This window comes from Mytilus trossulus, chromosome 6 (assembly GCF_036588685.1).
Source record: "Mytilus trossulus isolate FHL-02 chromosome 6, PNRI_Mtr1.1.1.hap1, whole genome shotgun sequence".
Lineage (NCBI taxonomy): Eukaryota > Metazoa > Mollusca > Bivalvia > Mytilida > Mytilidae > Mytilus > Mytilus trossulus.
Window position 1 is genome coordinate 3131067 of NC_086378.1, and position 18675 is coordinate 3149741.

Here is an 18675-nt window from a genome sequence, read left to right on the forward strand (position 1 = left end):
TCAATTTTATTATTTCCGGTACCAAAGTATTCAAAAATTCTAGTATTGAGAAACAAACTATCACATTTGCATTATTTCTGGTGTCACCGTTGTACTGTTAGAGAACTGTTGTCTACTGTATTTCATATCGCATAAATCGATCAAAGAGATAACAAAATCAGGGGCATTGCATGAACGCCAAAAGGATCAAGTTTTGAGAAACTTTTTTTATCAATTAAAGCAATATGAAATTGACTAGGAAACAATCTCAAAGTTGTGAAATACTTTTGATCGTTAATATCATGGAATTGACCCTGTAACAATCTCCAAAGTTTCAAAATGCGTTTTTAAATATCCGTTGATATAATGAAGTCGAGTGAGTAACAGTCGTTCATGTTTGAAATGCTTTGTAATTTATAAATTTATGTAATAAATCAAAACAAAGTTGAAATGAAGAGCTAAATGACACCCTCTGTTATATTCAAGTTGTTTTTTACCAGAAAATGACGTGTTTTCTGACGTCCCTCTCCTTTCGTCAGTTTATTATAACAATTATTGAAGGGATCAGGCTTAAAATTTGAACCGCCAGACGCGCGTTTCGTCTACAGAGTGTGTGTATATGTCTCTGTTGTGTTTTGAGCATAGGATAAAACAGTAGGACCCAAACAGTAATACTATGACATGACATGCTATCTTTTATTCTTGTAGTTATATAATAACATCAGTACAGAGAAAACAATTACATATACACTAATCTTAATATGAATACAGTGACGAGAGTGGCAAAACTGGCAAATAACATCTGATACAACAAAACTAAGCCATGACAAACACTATTATTGAAACATTTGGTATACAAAGTTTCTTAAGAAAAGCTTTTAGTTTACATGAAGTTAGTTCTAAAAACTTGATTGCAATATGTCTATCAGTAAAATTAATGTTAATATATATTGCGTTTTGGGCAAAAGCCGGGCATTCAAATAGTTAGTGATACTCATCTCCAACTTGCTTATTACTAGTAGTACATTAGCTTCATAAGCGGTTTGGTCTTTCTATATGTTGCAGACTACCCGATCTAGTGGCAGTTGTGTATTTGTTGTTAAAAAACTAAAAATTGATCAAGACTCAAACAGGATGCGCAGAATGTTTCGTAAACAGTGAAGAATACTCTTTAACGGGATGGCCGGGATATAGCCTTTTTGTGTTGATGCGGTGTAAATCAATCTATAGCGGGATGATTTCAAATTCCTAATTATCAATTTCCCGTTTCTTCTCCTTCGTATGGTGTTTACATATCTCAATTCATACTCCATGCTTCATTTATGTTTCATTTGTAAGTATACACTTTTTATTTAAGAAATAATTCATGGGGGCTTGAATATATCGTGATTTTACCACGGGTTGGCCCTTTATGACAAATATTTTACCCTGAGCGATAGCGAGGGGTAAAATATCGGCATAAAGGGACAACCCGTGGTAAAATCTAGATATATTCAAGCCCCCATGAATTATTTCGATTCTAATAGGTCAAATACGGCAATTCTTTTGGATCGAAGCGCTCTAGGTGGAGGCAAATATTTGCCATTCCCATAAATAAACGCACTATTAAATTGGCGTAAAAGAACGGAGTAAACTGAATTAGTGACATGCTTAAACTATTTAAAATAACGCATATAGATAGTTTTGAATTATTTTAAATGATAATTTACTTATATGTCTTAAATGTTTAAACAAATATGGCTTATAACACATTTTAGCATCGTTTGTTTACGTTGCCATGTTGTGATGATTTTCGGTTTTTCAAGCGTGTATTTTCCCGTAAAATGCTCATATTCTAACGTCATCGTATTATGACGTCGCGAAACTCATTCATAAAAAAGCATATGACGTGGGAGTACGATCGGAACAGCCCATGAAATATATTCAAATTTTACCACGGGTGTGTACTCAAAGCGTTTGAAGGACGTCATGTTAGAATTTATGATAATAAGTTAAAAAATATATATAATTCAAACGTTGTTTTTTTAATACATGCCGATAATAGCCTTTGTTAGTCTTTGAATGACTTTTTAGTTTATATAAAAAAAAAAAGATGTGGTATGATTGCCAATGAGACAACTGATCACAAGAGACCAAAATGACGCAGACATTAACAACTATAGGTCACAATAGTTCTTATATATGTTTGGAGTTTAGTATGGCACCATTATCACTAAATAAGTACACTTGTTTTGTGTAGGAGCCATCTGAAGCACGCCTGAAGGTGTAGGATTTTCATCGCTGTGTTGAAGACCCATTGTGGCTTTCGGTTGCTTTATGCTCTTTTGTCAGCTTGTTGTCTATTTGAAACATTCTCCATTCCAATTCTCCAATACGGCTTTTTTTTCGTATTTAGGCCCTGTCCGAAAAGCAATATCAGCTCTTGGTTTTTATCAATAGGGCAACGTAATCAGTATTGCACATGCTGATTTATCCGTTTTAGGGCTGATTTGCTCATATCAATTGTGCCGGAGAATGAAATGTGGCAGACAAATGACTAATGTTTAAAAAAAAATGAGGAAAAGTTCCCATTGAAATTATATAACAGCCGATGTACAATTCCAGGCGTTACTTCCTCACGTTGTACTACGGCCATTGTTTTATATTAATTTCTTATATCATCAATTTTAATGTAAACTCAGTCGGAAACATAGGTGTAAAGAGAAGTGTTCTAACAAGTGGTGTTACATTATAATACTTCAACAATTAAACTTCCTCATTATATGTTTTAATTGATAAGTTAAATATACAAGTGTAAATAGGAGCCGTACAACATGAAATATTTGTTTACAGTGGTTTTTATTCTAGATTCTTTGGTGTGTTTCTTGATCGACTTTGTGTCAGGTAGGTCAGTAACAATATTACATTCAGTACTACTGATCATCGTTACAAATTCAGAAATACATCAGTTGAAAGAATGTATTACCGATTTATTGAAGTAGACAATAACAATCAAAACCAAGGAGGAAACAAAGACTCACAAAACCAAGACATTACATAGGTTTGATTTGCTCGTAGAAGTAAAATAGTCAAAATGGCAAAATATCTAGGATTTTGTAAACTAATAATATTTTTAACAATGATTCGTTTTACAACTGTAGTAAAAACAAATCATAGTGATTTGATTACAGAAATGGATGCTGAATTTGCTCACATATATATAAATGAGATATAAAATTATAAAATCATAAAATAAGATAAGATAATCTTTCAGACTCAAAAGGTTCATATTTACATGATACAACACATTCTGTCTAAAAAGGATGCAATGTTAAAATAAATACAGTTTCTATTTTTCCGGCTAGTCGCATGAATTATCCTGGCAATATTTTTCTGGCTGACCGGGAAGTACTGCAGAAACTGTTTGTTCAGTTAACCGAAAGAATAGTGCTTTGACTATTTGTCCGGCTAGCCAAATTATCAGTGTTGGTACTATTTTTCAGGTTATCGATCCAGTTGAGAATTGATGTTTCTATTTGTCTAAATAAGCCCAAAATAATGCCAGAGCAATGATGAATGTGAACAATGTTATATACAAACAAAATTAACACATCATAATTATTCCAAATTGTGAAAAAAAAGAAACTGTGAGGTCTATATTTTGAAATTTGATCACGAATGTCTACTCTAGGGACACTGTACTCAAGGTTTGATTTATATTTTCCCCAGAATTTGACATCCCTTAATACACATATTTTCCAAACTCATACATGCTAAGGCAAAAATTATTGTATTTGTACAAAAATAGATTCATTCAAACATTTAATATATAAAATAATTAAGACTGATGCAATGATTTTGGATATCAGTTGCCCTCGAATCCCTTTCTATAATATTAAACTTGATTTAACTTACGAATTCGGCTGTGAAGTTTTAAAAACTGTATATAGAAACAAAGCCAATTATTTTAATTGCAGGAACACTATCGAAACCAGTTCTCACTTACGACAATCAACCTTTTGTTGGAGAGCGCATTAAGTTTACTTGTTACTCAAGATATATTGGTGCTCCGTCAAATTTATCGCAAAACATTGGATATAAATTTAATTACAACTATAGACACTCTATGGACTCTTTTCTGGAAATCACCCATTCCGAAAAGGGCAAACATGTGTCCTGCCAAGCGTTCAATGAAATAGGAGAGTTATCTCCCATCAGCAACGTCATAACTCTTGATCCATACTGTGAGTATTAACATTTAATTGAAAATATTTAGGTTATCATCTCATGAAAAGGCAACAATCTTCATCAATCATGTCAATGGACAAACACAATATATACAAAATGTCGAAGTTTTTTTTTTTTTATAAAAATCGCTCCCAAATCCTGAGATATCAACTATTACTCGAGGCCAATTGCGCCGTTTTGATTTTTTGGACAAAAGAAGCACTGTTAATAATAGAATTGTCGTTAATGTATTGAACAATTACAAATATTCACTGGATAAAAAAAAAAAAAAAGGAAAATATCCTATTTTTGTCCGAAAATTTTTACCGTTGGAAATTCACTTTTCCTGTTTCATCGGGGATGCCTATTGATAACATTTATTGTATTATTGAAAAAAGAGAGAGAAAACGCCTTTTCAAAGGAAGTTTAAAACTATTGTTCTAAAGATATCTTCAATCTTTTTTGTTTATATAAGAAATAAGATGGCACGATAAAAATTCCAATAATTTAACAATACATACGGAAAAAATGTTTCCTCTACTGAACTTAATATACTCCGAAAGTATGGAAAAACCTCTTTGTCTTCATATCTTGATACACTTCGAAAGTACGGAAACAACTTTTAATTTCTGTGTCATTTGGTCTCTTGTGGAGATTTGCCAACTTGTATCATTGGCAATCAGACCACATCTTCTTATTAACATTCATATTTTGTTACACTCTGAAAGTATGGAGACACCTTCTTGACTTCATATCTTAGCATACTTTCCTTTATATTTCAATACACATCGAAAGTATGGAAACACCATCTTGTCTTCATAGATATAAGACGATGTGGCATGAATTCAAATGAGACAACTAGTGCTCTTTATCTAAGTTAAAATTTGTAAAAGTAAACCATTATAGGTCAAAGTACGGTCTTTAACACGCAGCCATGGCTCACACAGAAAAGCAAGCTTTAAAGGGCCTCAATATATATATATATATATATATATACAACTCGTCTAAACATCAAACCAACAATGTTTGATCTGTGAATTTGCTTTCGCAAATGTTTTGTTCTTCCCTCGCCGGGATTCAAACCCATGCTACTGAGATATCGTGACACCAAATCGCCTGCACTGTAGCCGTCCCGCTAGACCACACGACCACCTTGGCTTCATAAAAATGAAGTAGCGTCGTACTACAGTACATGATATAAGGCATGAAGATGTTATTCTTACAGATCAGCTAAATTATCTATAGTAAAGGATGCTACACATTAATGTAAGATACAGTCACAGAAAATGATTATATTTATAAGTACGTCTGAGCCAGTGACAACTCTACAACATAATACATATATATATATATATACAACTCGTATAAACATCAACCAAACAATCTTAGATCTGTAAATTTGCTTTGTTCTTCCCTCGCCGGGATTCGAACCCATGCTACTGAGATATCGTGACACCAAATCGCCTGTACTGTAGCCGTCCCACTAGACCACACGACCACCTGGGCTTCATATAGATATATATATATATATATAACCGATCCCGACCAAAAAGGCAATTATTCATAGATTGATATTTTTAACGTTTTTTACACTTTTACAACAGATGGACCTGAAGACATCAAAACATTGCCTGCAGGTGTCGTTTACGATGTTACTGAAGGTGAAACAGTCTCGCTTATCTGCTCGGCAAAATGTTATCCAGGATGCATCTATGTATGGAAATACAACACTGATATATTCAGACAGTACAGAACAGGCAGCATTCTAACAATACAACATGTTAATCGATCACATGCTGGGGAATATAGATGCCGTGCTGATCATATCAATGACCCGCAAAGATTCCAAAGAATCGACAGAATAATTAATGTCCAGTGTGAGTTTAACTTTTATTTGTATGTACATGTAATATAAATGAAAAAAGTAAAACGACAAAAAAAAGAACTCTACTGAAAATTCAAAACGGAAAATCCCTTATCAAATGACAAAAACCGAAAGCTGAAACACATCAAAATTGTCATATATATTATTGACTACGACAGGCTTCCTTATGCAGAAAATGTTGAATTCAACCTGGTTTAATAGGTAGCTAAACTTCGAACTTGTTTACCTAGGGGCCTCGAAAATATGGATTGACTTTATAAACAAAATGTTTTAACATGCTATTATATCAAATAATTAGATATTTCATTAAATTAATTCAAATTATATAAAACGTTCGTCTATAACGCCTATTAATCACGACGTCCTTAATATAGACATGTAAACCGTGGGGTCACCAAAGGTTCTCAACTCCTATATAAAATAATTCGAAATACTAATCAGGAATTTGTGTTTTGATTTATATTGATTAATTAAACGTCCTTTACTTGTGTGTTTGTTATGTTTCGACAATCAATTTTCATAATATGACATCGCAAAGCCATGTTCTTTCAGAAAAAAAGAATGACTTACTGGCTTTTAAAGTTGCAATGCATGTATTGATTGATTATCTTTTTCGGATGTCAAAGCGATTTAACAATTCGAATTATGTCATCTTTTAACTTCTATCTGGTCTAATTTTATTTTAGAACGTATGCATAATCCACTTTCAAAAGCAGTTGTGCAAATACAAAACATATAGACAGAATATACTTCTGCCCTGTCTTTTTCGTACTTGAAACTTATTGGATAGTAAGAAAGCTATTTGGATTAAACCTTGTGAAATTTGCATGCATTTACGTTATTGTATTGGCAACATGTATCATTTGGTGTATATAGGATACTTAAACTATTCTGCTATACTGCTACTATACTTGTGAAAAACATTTGGCAACAGAAACGCATTCATCTTATAAATTTATATTAAAATCGACCCAATTTACATAGAAATGGACGTCTTCGTGCATTTTGTGATCGCAAATAAAATATGTTCCGGACCTTTTGAGTATTTGGACAATACGCGCATGACCATACCCGTCATACGCGTACGGTCGGACCATACGTGTATGTTTGGACCATATGAGTATACGCGTATGGTCATGACATATGCGTAAGGTCCAAATACTCATATGGTCCGGAACACATACATGCTATTCTGTGCGTTGTCGGTCGTCTATTATATTTTTCTTTCGTTGATGGATTTGACGTCTTTCTACGGTGGCAGAATGCGGCCATGAAAGAAAAAAAATTTATGTCGTTCCCTCAAGATGCTATGTCGTTCCCACAAGATAGCTATCTCGTTCCCTCAAGATGCTATGTCGTTCCCTCCAGATACTATGTCGTTCCCACAAGATAATTATCTCGTTCCCTCAAGATACTATGTCGTTCCCACAAGATAGTTATCTCGTTCCCTCCAGATACTATGTCGTTCCCACAAGATGATTATCTCGTTTCCTCAAGATAGTTATCTCGTTCCCTCAAGATAATATGTCGTTCACTCAAGATACAATGTCGTTCAATAAAGATGCTATGTCGTTCCCACAAGATACTATGTCGTTCCCACAAGATAGCTATCTCGTTCCCTCAAGATGCTATGTCGTTCCCTCCAGATACTATGTCGTTCCCACAAGATAATTATCTCGTTCCCTCAAGATACTATGTCGTTCCCACAAGATAGTTATCTCGTTCCCTCCAGATACTATGTCGTTCCCACAAGATGATTATCTCGTTTCCTCAAGATAGTTATCTCGTTCCCTCAAGATAATATGTCGTTCACTCAAGATACAATGTCGTTCAATAAAGATGCTATGTCGTTCCCACAAGATACTATGTCGTTCCCACAAGATAGTTATCTCGTTCCCTCAAGATAGTTATCTCGTTCCCTCAAGATAGTTATCTCGTTCCCTCAAGATAATATGTCGTTCCCTCAAGATATTATGTTGTTCCCTCAAGATGATATGTCGTTCCCTCAAGATATTATGTTGTTCCCTCAAGATGTTATGTCGTTCCCTCAAGATACTTTGTGGTTCCCTCAACATAGTTTTAAAATTGCATTGATATTGCTATGTTGAGGGAACGAGATAACTATCTTGAGGGAACAACATAGCATCTTGAGGGAACGACATATCATCTTGAGAGGGAAACATAGTATCTTGAGGGAACGACATAATATCTTGAGGGAACGACATGATATCTTGAGGAAACGACATATCATCTTGAGGGAACGACATATCATCTTGAGAGGAAAACATAGTATCTTGAGGGAACGACATAATATCTTGAGGGAACGACATGATATCTTGAGGAAACGACATATCATTTTGAGGGAACGAGATAGCTATCTTGTGGGAACGACATAGTATCTTGAGGGAACAACATACCATCTTGAGGGAACGACATAGTATTTTGAGGGAACGACATATCATCTTTGTATTGAAATTGCTATGTTGAGGTAACGAGATAACTTTCTTGTGGGAACGACACAGTATCTTGAGGGAACAAGATAGCTATCTTGTGGGAACGACATAGCATCTTGAGGGAACGACATAGTACCTTGAGGGAACGACATAATTTTTTTTTTCTTTCATGGCCGCATTCTGCCACCGTATCTTTCTGTGAGTGATTATTTGTTCATGACTTTAAACTTACTTGCAAATAATTTAAAACCAAGACTTGAATTATAAAAATGTCCAAACAAACCATGATTTTTTTTAAAACATACAGCACATCCATTGAAGGCTTAAATTCGCCAGGTATTTAATTTCAACTTAGTGAGTTGACTAAAGTAATGTTGTGGACCATTTTTCAATTTTCATGCGGTATTCTTTTTTTTTCATTGCACAACTTTTGTGTTTGTTTTTTTCATGCCAAGACCTCTTGGAGATTTCATTCTATAAAGTGTGTATTTTGCTAATGGCCGAATGCCATACGGGGCCCAATAGCTTGCTAACGCCTGTTGGTCCCTGGAAAGAATTTGTCTGATTGTCTATCACACTACATATCTACATATTCTTATTTTAACATGCACTTATATCTATGATAAAAATGAGAATTGAATTGTCATTGAGACAACAACCCAACCAAAGAGAAAAAAAAAGCCCAAGGCAACATGTAGATCTTTCGTATCAAGGGAATTGCTATAAATATATTTATTTCAGGTTAATACTATCAGGCCATACTCAAGTTATAAAATAGATCTTGTCGTCAACTTTTGCAACCAGCTTCTATGTTTCTATAATGCACCGTTCATCTTTTTTGGGCTTCGACTTTTCCATTGGACAGACAATTTTGTTTTCGACTATTTTAAAAAGATGCATTTTTTTACAAAATCATACAAGTAAGGAGTCTGTGGCCTTTGGTAGTCTTGTATGTTTATTAATTTTTGTTTATTTATTTGTTTAGGATTTAAGTATGACATACATTTTCACTGAACTAGTACACTTTTTATAATAGTTTTTCGATATCGCTCGGGCAAAAATAATCACGAATATAATGCCTACCCATTTTAAAACTACAATAAAGTATAGTTTGCATCAATTATTTCTTAAACCTACCATTTTCGTTTTTTCGTTGTCTGTGTTGGATTTGTGTGGCATTAAAAAAAAAGTATAAATTACACATTACAACTTCCTACAAGAATACAAGATTTATTGATTTTAAAAATGCGACCAAAATTAAAAATTCGCTCGCAGCGGAAAAATTCAACATTTAGATTTTCATTGAAATAAAATAATTGTTATGATTTACACACCGTTTCTTTTTCCAATATAAATATTCGAACTATTTTGTTGGTTGTTTCTTTTATAAATTTACATCATTTTTAAAAAGACCACTTTGTGACTTCGATATTTAGTAGACTATAAAAGCGATGTTCATTATCTTTCTTCTGCTGTAAGTTTAATTCAATTATTTTGTGTCATAAATTAATTGCCATCTCGTATGTTTTTAAATTTGAATGAAGAAGAGTCAGGTTGTATTATACGTCAATGATACAAAAAAATACAAAAAATAACGACAACAAATAAAATAAGGTGCAACATTCATTCTCCATGAAAAGAATACATCACATGGATGTAATTTTTGTAAGAAAAATACAAATTTCGTGAAAAGTTGTGTGTTGGACTTGAAGAGCCAAGGCAAACTGACAAATATCTGAATGAACGAACCGAGTTATGGTATAAAAAACAAAACAAGGCCCATATGGTTAGCATTGAATAAATAGTAGGCCACTCTCAAATGATCACAACGTAGAAGTTTTTGTTCTCTTAATCAATTGGATATTTTCTGAAATAACGCGGGTCCCCATTAAATTAAAAGTTGTTTTTTTTATACCATGAATAAACTTTTTTTTTTATTATTATTTATTGATATCAGCTCTTGAAATTAATATTCTTAAAAGTGAAACTGTTGTAAGTGATGGTATAACAATTATTTAAAACAAATTCCTTAAATGATTTGTGAAAAGAAAGTTTCATTTTATGTATCAAAATGTTTATCAAGTGATTATTGAAATCCCCACTTGAAGGCCTCCGATAGACTGAGTGAGCATAAAATCATCGCCAACGACAAACAAGAAGAGCATTTGCATTATTCACGTATCAGGAAACGTACACGGATCGACGTATACGTATATAACAGATTTGTTTATAATAATGATTTCACCCCGATATCAATAAAAATTAAAAGCATTATTAGATGTTTTCATGGGGACCAACTTGACGTAATTTATCCTTTCCTCATATACGTGATATACGCTACATCGATACGGATACGCCAGCAAATACTTGATTAATGCAAATGCTCTAGTAGAGCATTTGCATTATTCACGTATCTATATACGTACACGGATCGACGTATACGTATCGGGCAGATTTGTATAAAATAATGTTTTAGTCCCGACCTCAATTTAAACTAAACAGATGTAAAATATGAACCAAATATTGATGATATATAGTTAAAACACTAAATACTCATTGCTTTTATCAGATCAAGAACATAGTACACGCTTTGTATCTAAGAACTGTGTGTGCCAAGTGTATCTTTTTCATATACAAATTATTTTATATATGAAAGGATCAAATCGAACACACCTTGTCTACGAGCATTAACGGGTACATTATAAACTTAAAAGTGTGTTTATTGCCCAAGGCGGGTCAAGAGGGAGAATAAGTGACCCTTATCTAGGATTTAATTAAAAATTATCATTAAATTTTGACAGAATATGGTCCCAGACCCATTATCAAACTGCTTATAAACCCGTTAAATTAAGAGGGACTATCCCCATCTCCATCTCCAAAAAATCTGGACCACCTTTAATTGCTACACAAGTTATGTTTGTTGATTTACTACCACAGGGGCGGATCCAACCATTTTAAAAAGGGGGTGGGTGTTCCCAATCCATGATAAAAAGGGGGTGTTCCAACTATATGTCCCCATTCAAATGCATTCATCGGCCAAAAAAAGGGAGGCTCCAACCCCCCTCTGCCAATGTAAATAAAAACAAAACATGAAATACATGTTGCCGATAAAAGGGGTTAGGGTTGCACAATTGCTTCGAACTGAGAGTATCAATCAAATCCAGCACACATTTTCTTCACTGGAAACTGTATTAAGCATCAATTATGGTATATACTATTTACATCCATATGGTCAAGTATAATACATCTTAAAATCGTAGATACAGTACAGTAAACACACAAAATACATAATCATAGCTTTATTAGACATGTTTTTAAGTTGTCAACATCTGTAAGGTGCACTCGTGCTAACGGTTTGTGAGTGATACGTACGGGGATACGTGTAAAATGGGCGCACAAGGATAGTTTCTAACTTTAGTCAAACATTATCATTACTCAAGGATCTTTTCTTCAGGAAAAAAAATAATTGGAGAATATATCTCAATTAAGATAATATTTTTGATATAAAGTCGGTTATTATTACTTCTTTGATATAAATTGATCAACTCAAACAAAAAGACACAATAAACATTCAGAGCCTCACATATCTGATTTAAGAATGAGGGGTGTACTCGATTCATAAAACGTATCCTAAACGTTAAATGATCTTTAAGGTTCATCTTAAGGAATTTAAAAATATGGACGTTTTTACCCCCTCAAAATTTCCTATGAGTACAGAGAAACTGGTACATATAGGAAAGTTTTAAGGCATGGCAGGAACTAGATATATAAAAGTTATATGAAGTATACGTTTCAGAAAATTTTAAACTACCTGGATTTTGATATCCATACTTTTCCAGTCTGCAGAAGATAGCAAAATAAACAGACACCCGAGTTTCATTTGTTACGGTCCACTCATTTACACTGTTTAAATCATCTATTGTCTGCAGATGTCAATTGTCCATCTATTGTCACTACTCACAACATGTATTATCTGAGGGGAGATTCTCAAACCTCTTTCTCGACTTAGTTTATTTTGGCACCTTGTGCAGGAACGAAAAAAAAACCTGGAAAGCAAAATTCATATATCTAGTTCCTGCCATCCCTTAAAACTTTTGCAGCTGAATAGGTTTGTCTGTACTCAGAGTAAAATTTGTGGTGTAAATACGGCCATATTAGCCAAAAGGTTATGATGAAACTTAATTAAAATGACCCATTTATTTTTAAAACATTCACCTTTGTGAGTTAAAATATATTTTGATCAGAGAAATTAAGAAAATAAAAGCTATTTTTGTTTTTTTATAGACTTCTTTATAATTCATATTTATATGTTTCTGATAGTTTTAGGATCAACGTAGAATTGTATTTGTTATATTTTGGTTCCTTCTTCAATTTTCTTCTAGAATTGATGCCAGTATGGACTTCGTTTTGCAAGTCCTTGAAATGCTCCGAAACTTTTCATCGCCTGTTGATGTAGATTTGAATGAATTGTTTTCGATGATTTCCCGCTCCACCAGAACTTTCTATGAAAATATCTAGAAACTTATTATTTTGGAATGAACCCGCATCTCCAACCCGCAAGGGTAGAAATGTGTTTGGATAATTAATTATGCGAGGTCGCCAATTTTTCTATCGGGATCAACTTGACTTAATTTATCCTTTCCTCATATACGTGTTATACGATACGTTGATACGGATACGCCAGCAAATACTTGATTAATGCAAATGCTCTACTAGTAGAGCATTTGCATTAAATACGTATCAGGATACGTGCACGGATCGACGTATACGTATCGAACAGATTTGCTTAAAATAATGATTTTATCCTGATCTCAATTAAAATTGAATGCATTATAAAATATATTCATCGGGACCAACTAGCCTTAATTTGTTATTTCCTCATATACGTCTTATACGATACGTCGATACGGATACGCCAGCAAATACTTGATTAATGCAAATGCTCTACTTAGTTATAGGTAAATGTTTCAGTAGAATTACTAATAAACGTTTTACCGTCGACCACACTGTTATAAATTTGATTCTATCTATATATTCAATCTGTAATTGGCCATTTCAGAATCTAAGGACTATTGTTAATTTCATTGCTTGTACCCCCAAAATGAAAATAACGTCACTACATTGGTTGAATTTCCATTGTTTGGACGTTTTCAACCAATCACGACGTTTCGGTGTACATTTTTGAAAATATTACCTAGAATGCATTAGATTCTGAAACGGCGAATTATGACATGTGCTGTGATAGAATTTAACACTGTTTATTCTTGTTGTGTCTGAAGGTCGACCAGCAAAACAGGTGACAGTTTTGAAAGGTGAAATATTTACCAAACTTAATAAGAAAGAGGTCGTAGATATTTCTGTAGTATCTGATGTGGGACCAAACATAACGTGGATTAACGGAACTGGTTATACATGGGAGAGCACAATGGTGATGAACAGTTTGAAATACAACTACATGTCATTTTTAATGGCAGAGAATTTATCCGACTTTGGCACATATGGAGTACAGATCTGCAACAACAATTGTTGTAAAATAGAATTTATTCAGTTGAAACAAATGATAAATCCAGGTAAAAAAATTGTTCACTACAGTTTTAAGACGGGATATGTTTGCCTATGAGACAAATGTCCACCACATGCCAAACACGTAGTAGTTAGTAATTATAAGTCAACGTACAGCATTACAACGGGCAAAATCCATACCGCATAGTAAGCTGTAACATGCATACGATAAATGTTAATTAATTCTTCTTCCAAGAATTCAAACCAGAAAACTAACCTTAAAATTCATAAAAAAATTGATATGTTCGGTAAAGATACAGGTCTACCTGATAGTAGAAACAAATATGTTATATAAAGTTTATGTATCACACGTTTGGATCTGAAAGCATTATACGAATACTTTCAACCTCAAAACTCAGAAACAGGTACATATAAAGTGGAAAGAAAAACAGTTGATACTGCATACACTACAATAGGAGTGATAGTTTAGGTCAATATCATTTTTTTTTATTATCCCGGCTTCCACGATTCTTTCAAGATTTCGATAAACTGAAAGAAAGAATAGTAATCTTCAAGCCTTTAACAATTGTAAATTTAGTTCTCTACAAAAATAAGAATGTAAAACAAAAAATACCGAACTCCAATGCAATTACCAAAGGGAAAGTCAATTAAAAACGTTATCAATCAACGAAAAGATCGATTCAAAAAAAAAATACCGCTGCCAGAAAAAAAAACCATAATTTTAACTTTCGAATGATTGAATGAATAAATTATAACTTAACTCTTTTCCAGATGGCTTCAGGCTTTTAAATTATATAGTTCCTATAACAGGTATAGCAGCGGGGATTTTTATACTCATTTTAGTTACCAGTTTGTTGTGTAACAGGAAAAGGCATGTAAGTCATAGAAACATCAAACTGGCACCTAATGTCGAATACAAAAGAAAACCAAGATGCCCCAGTGTTGAAGCTGACGAACCGTTCTATGAAAATAAAAATACATTAAAAGTAAATGACCACTCTGTGGAACAACAACCTTCATACGAGAACTACGAACAATTAACGGACGACAAAAATTATCATAACGAGGGGGAGTATGCTAATTTACGACAAAAATAAACATAAAAGAGGAAGAAAATGGAAGGAAAAAACTCAATAGTTCAGAATTGGAATTTTTTGTACGAACTAAATTTTATAAATATAAAAAAGTATTAGGTACAATTTGTGCACAACCAACGAGCCCCTACTCCGACTTACTCTTACCCATATTGTGAATCATCTGTATGTTTCATGTATCGTGTATAAATTATAATTTAGATGTATCATGTGTATGTTATATATTGTAAATTTATTCGTTATTTTGTATTTTAGTTGATCCAATGATTTGATCTTTTTATAGTTATTTTGTTTGATAAAGAGGTCGTTTCTTTTATTGATGTATACAAGTCTTATCAGTTTTTAATTCTTCGGTGTTGACATGAATATCAATAATGTGGTCATTTTTATAAATTTCCTGTTTACAAATCTTTGAATTTTACGAAAAACTAAGGATTTACTTATCCCAGGCATAGATAACCTTAGCCATATTTGGAACAACTTTTTGGTATTTTGGATTCTCAATGCTCTTCAACTTTGTACTTGTTAGGCTTTGTAATATTTTGATATGAGCGTCACTGATGAGTCTTATGTAGATGAAACGCGCGTCTGGCGTACTAAATTATAATACTGGCACCTTTGATAACTATTATCAAATGGCAAAAGAAGTTTAAGGAACAAGACAACTAGTACACAACCAACGAGCCCCTTTTCCAACTAACTCTTACCCTGTATGTTTCACGTATCAGGTATAAATTTTAAATGTATCATGCTAAGTTATATGTGTAACTCCTTCGTCGTTCGGGTTAATAATAGTCACCTGAGCTGTGCAGATTAACTTCTATATACCGACTTGTTTGGTCAATAACTATAACTTAATTTATTCGTTATTGTGTATTTATAGTTCCAGTGATATTATATTTTTATAGTTATTTTATTTGATAAAGAGGTATTTGTTTTGAATGTTTAGTTATATTTGTTATCAAATATTTCGGTAAACATATCTTTGCAGTCAATAACAAAAGGGCAACACAATCTGTTAATATAAGTGTTTATTACATTGGCTGCAATGAATTACCTCGATAACGTCGAATCAAAACAAATTGTCAACGCGTAGGAAAAACATATAGTTCCTTACATTTTCTACATTAATTTCATAAAAAAGCCATTTGCCAATGTAATAAAAAGAATAACTAATTGGCGTATTTGAATATCAAAAATAAGACAACTTGTGACCGAACGCCGCTATGGATTAAACTCGTGCTGCGCACTCGTTTAATCCATGCGTCGTTCGGTCACGCGTTGACTTATTTTTGATTTCAAATATGGCGATTAGTTATACTATAAATCCAAATGAATCTCACATTTATTTTGAAAACAGTGACTTAGACTACATGTAGTCTTGATACCTAATTTCCCCCAGGAAGTTGACTTTTAAAAAAGTTCCTATAATAGATTACATGTATTTGTTAGACTCAGATCGACGTCCGACCTCTAATTGACGTCCGTTCCTCAAATCTACGGCCGTTTATCAAATCGACGTCAACATCTGACGTCACATTCTAAAATCGACGTCCAATACTTTAATACTCTAATCGACGTCCAATGTGACGGCATGTATTGCCAAAACGACGTCAGATTGATTTTAGTCGTCTTAAATCGATGTCAAATATAAAAAAATTAATTACATGACTTTATTGTTTACACTTAATAAATGTAGATATAGGAAGATCTGGTATGAGTTTCAATGAGACAACTATCCATCCAAGTAACAATTTATCAAAGTAAACCATTATAGGTCAAAGTACGGCCTTCAAAAACGAGTATTAGCTCACACCGAACAGCAAGCTATAAAGGGCCCCAAAATTACTAGTGTAAAACAATTCAAACGGTAAAAACATCGGTCTAATCATTATATAAAAAAAAGAAACAAGAAACACGTATATATTACATAAACAAACGACAACTACTGTACATCAGATTCCTGACTTAGGACAGGTGCGAACCACATGTAGTCTTGATACCTAATTTCCATCAGGAAGTTGGCTTAAAGTTCCTATAATAGATAACATGTATTTGTTAGACTCAGATCGACGTCCGGCCTCTAATTGACGTCCGTTCCTCAAATCTACGGCCGTTTATCAAATCGACGTCAAAATCTGACGTCACATTCTAAAATCGACGTTCAATACTTTAAAACTCTAATCGACGTCCAATGTGACGGCATGTATTGCAAAAACGACGTCCGATTGATTTTAGTCTTCTTAAATCGATGTAAAATATAAAAAAAAAATTACATGACTTTATTGTTTACACTTAATAAATGTAGATATAGGAAGATGTGGTATGAGTTTCAATGAGACAACTATCCATCCAAGTAACAATTTATCAAAGTAAACCATTAAAGGTCAAAGTAGGGCCTTCAAAAACGAGTATTAGCTCACACCGAACAACAAACTATAAAGGGCCCTAAAATAACTAGAGTAAAACCATTTACACGGGAAAACCAACGGTATAATCTATATAAAAACAAGAAACAAGAAACACTTATGTACCACATGAACTGATGACAACCACTGAACATCAGATTCCTGAACATGTTTTGTAAGGTTCCAACATGTATATGTATACATACTTTCCATATAGATTTATTTTAACCCGAAATAGGTATCATGCATATTTAAGTTTATCTTGATAAAAAGTTAATCGAATCGATCCAGATAGTAGTGTGTAATTCATAATCATGTTATAGACGACATGCATGTAGGTGTATGTCAAGGAGAAAGCAGCCTAACGACAAAAAAAAAAGAACGACATCTAGAGGGCATTATTCAATCTTCAACAGTAGACAAAATAAAGAAGTACAGCCAATTAACTTTTTAGTATTACATGTATAATAATTCGGACAGTTTTTTAACAATTTTTTTAGTTTTACACATGGAGTGAAACATCTACGCAAGAACTTGGCATTATTTTTTTATATTGTGCTGTTAAACAACTGTTGTCATATACCATATTTTTCAAAGGTTCCAAGGTTTCAGCTGATGTCGGTTCTGGTCAATTTTGTACCCTGTGTCTTAATTAAACAAACGTTGATCAGAGAAGCTAAAGTTGGACGTCGTTTAGAGAAGCCAAATAATGGACGTGGATTAGAAGGACATAAAATTGGCCGTTGATTTTGGAGAATATCTTATTGTGACGTCATATTTAGGAGGATATTTTATTGTGACGTCAGATTTAGGAGGATATTTTATTGTGACGTCAGATTTGGACGTCGATTTGAGGAACGGACGTCGATTAGAGATATGACGTCGGTCTCAGTCTTACATATTTACTTATCATATTGCTGAAATATGCATGAAAGGATAAGGTCAATTGCTAATAAATGTTTTTTTACATTGTGCAATTTTTGAGTTTTATTTCATATGAACTGTATTATATATTCTGCCTTTACTTGACCTTTTTGCAATATATTGCATATTTGAATAAATAATGTTTACATTCACTTTACATAAAGCATTTGTAACAACAGGCCATGAATATGTATATCTGGTTT

At 33.3% G+C, this 18675-nt stretch overlaps 1 protein-coding gene across 1 annotated transcript; it reads left to right on the forward strand.

Annotated features, from left to right (window-relative positions):
* Window positions 1-2715: 2715 nt before the first annotated feature.
* On the forward strand, window positions 2716-16423 carry LOC134720599 (uncharacterized). The gene is made up of 5 exons (XM_063582943.1): window positions 2716-2862; window positions 3936-4202; window positions 5790-6062; window positions 13803-14093; window positions 14818-16423. Exons 1-5 carry the CDS (start codon window positions 2793-2795, stop codon window positions 15141-15143), a joined length of 1227 nt encoding a protein of 408 aa, XP_063439013.1. The 5' UTR covers window positions 2716-2792; the 3' UTR covers window positions 15144-16423.
* The last annotated feature ends 2252 nt before the right edge of the window (window positions 16424-18675 follow it).

Bases quoted from the DNA above. Each gene is read 5' to 3' on its own strand.
- LOC134720599 (XM_063582943.1), top strand. From the start codon at position 2,793: ATGAAATATTTGTTTACAGTGGTTTTTATTCTAGATTCTTTGGTGTGT. The intron at 2,863-3,935 runs GTAGGTCAGTAA...TTTTAATTGCAG, and splicing joins CTTGATCGACTTTGTGTCAG to GAACACTATCGAAACCAGTT. The intron at 6,063-13,802 runs GTGAGTTTAACT...TTGTGTCTGAAG, and splicing joins CAGAATAATTAATGTCCAGT to GTCGACCAGCAAAACAGGTG.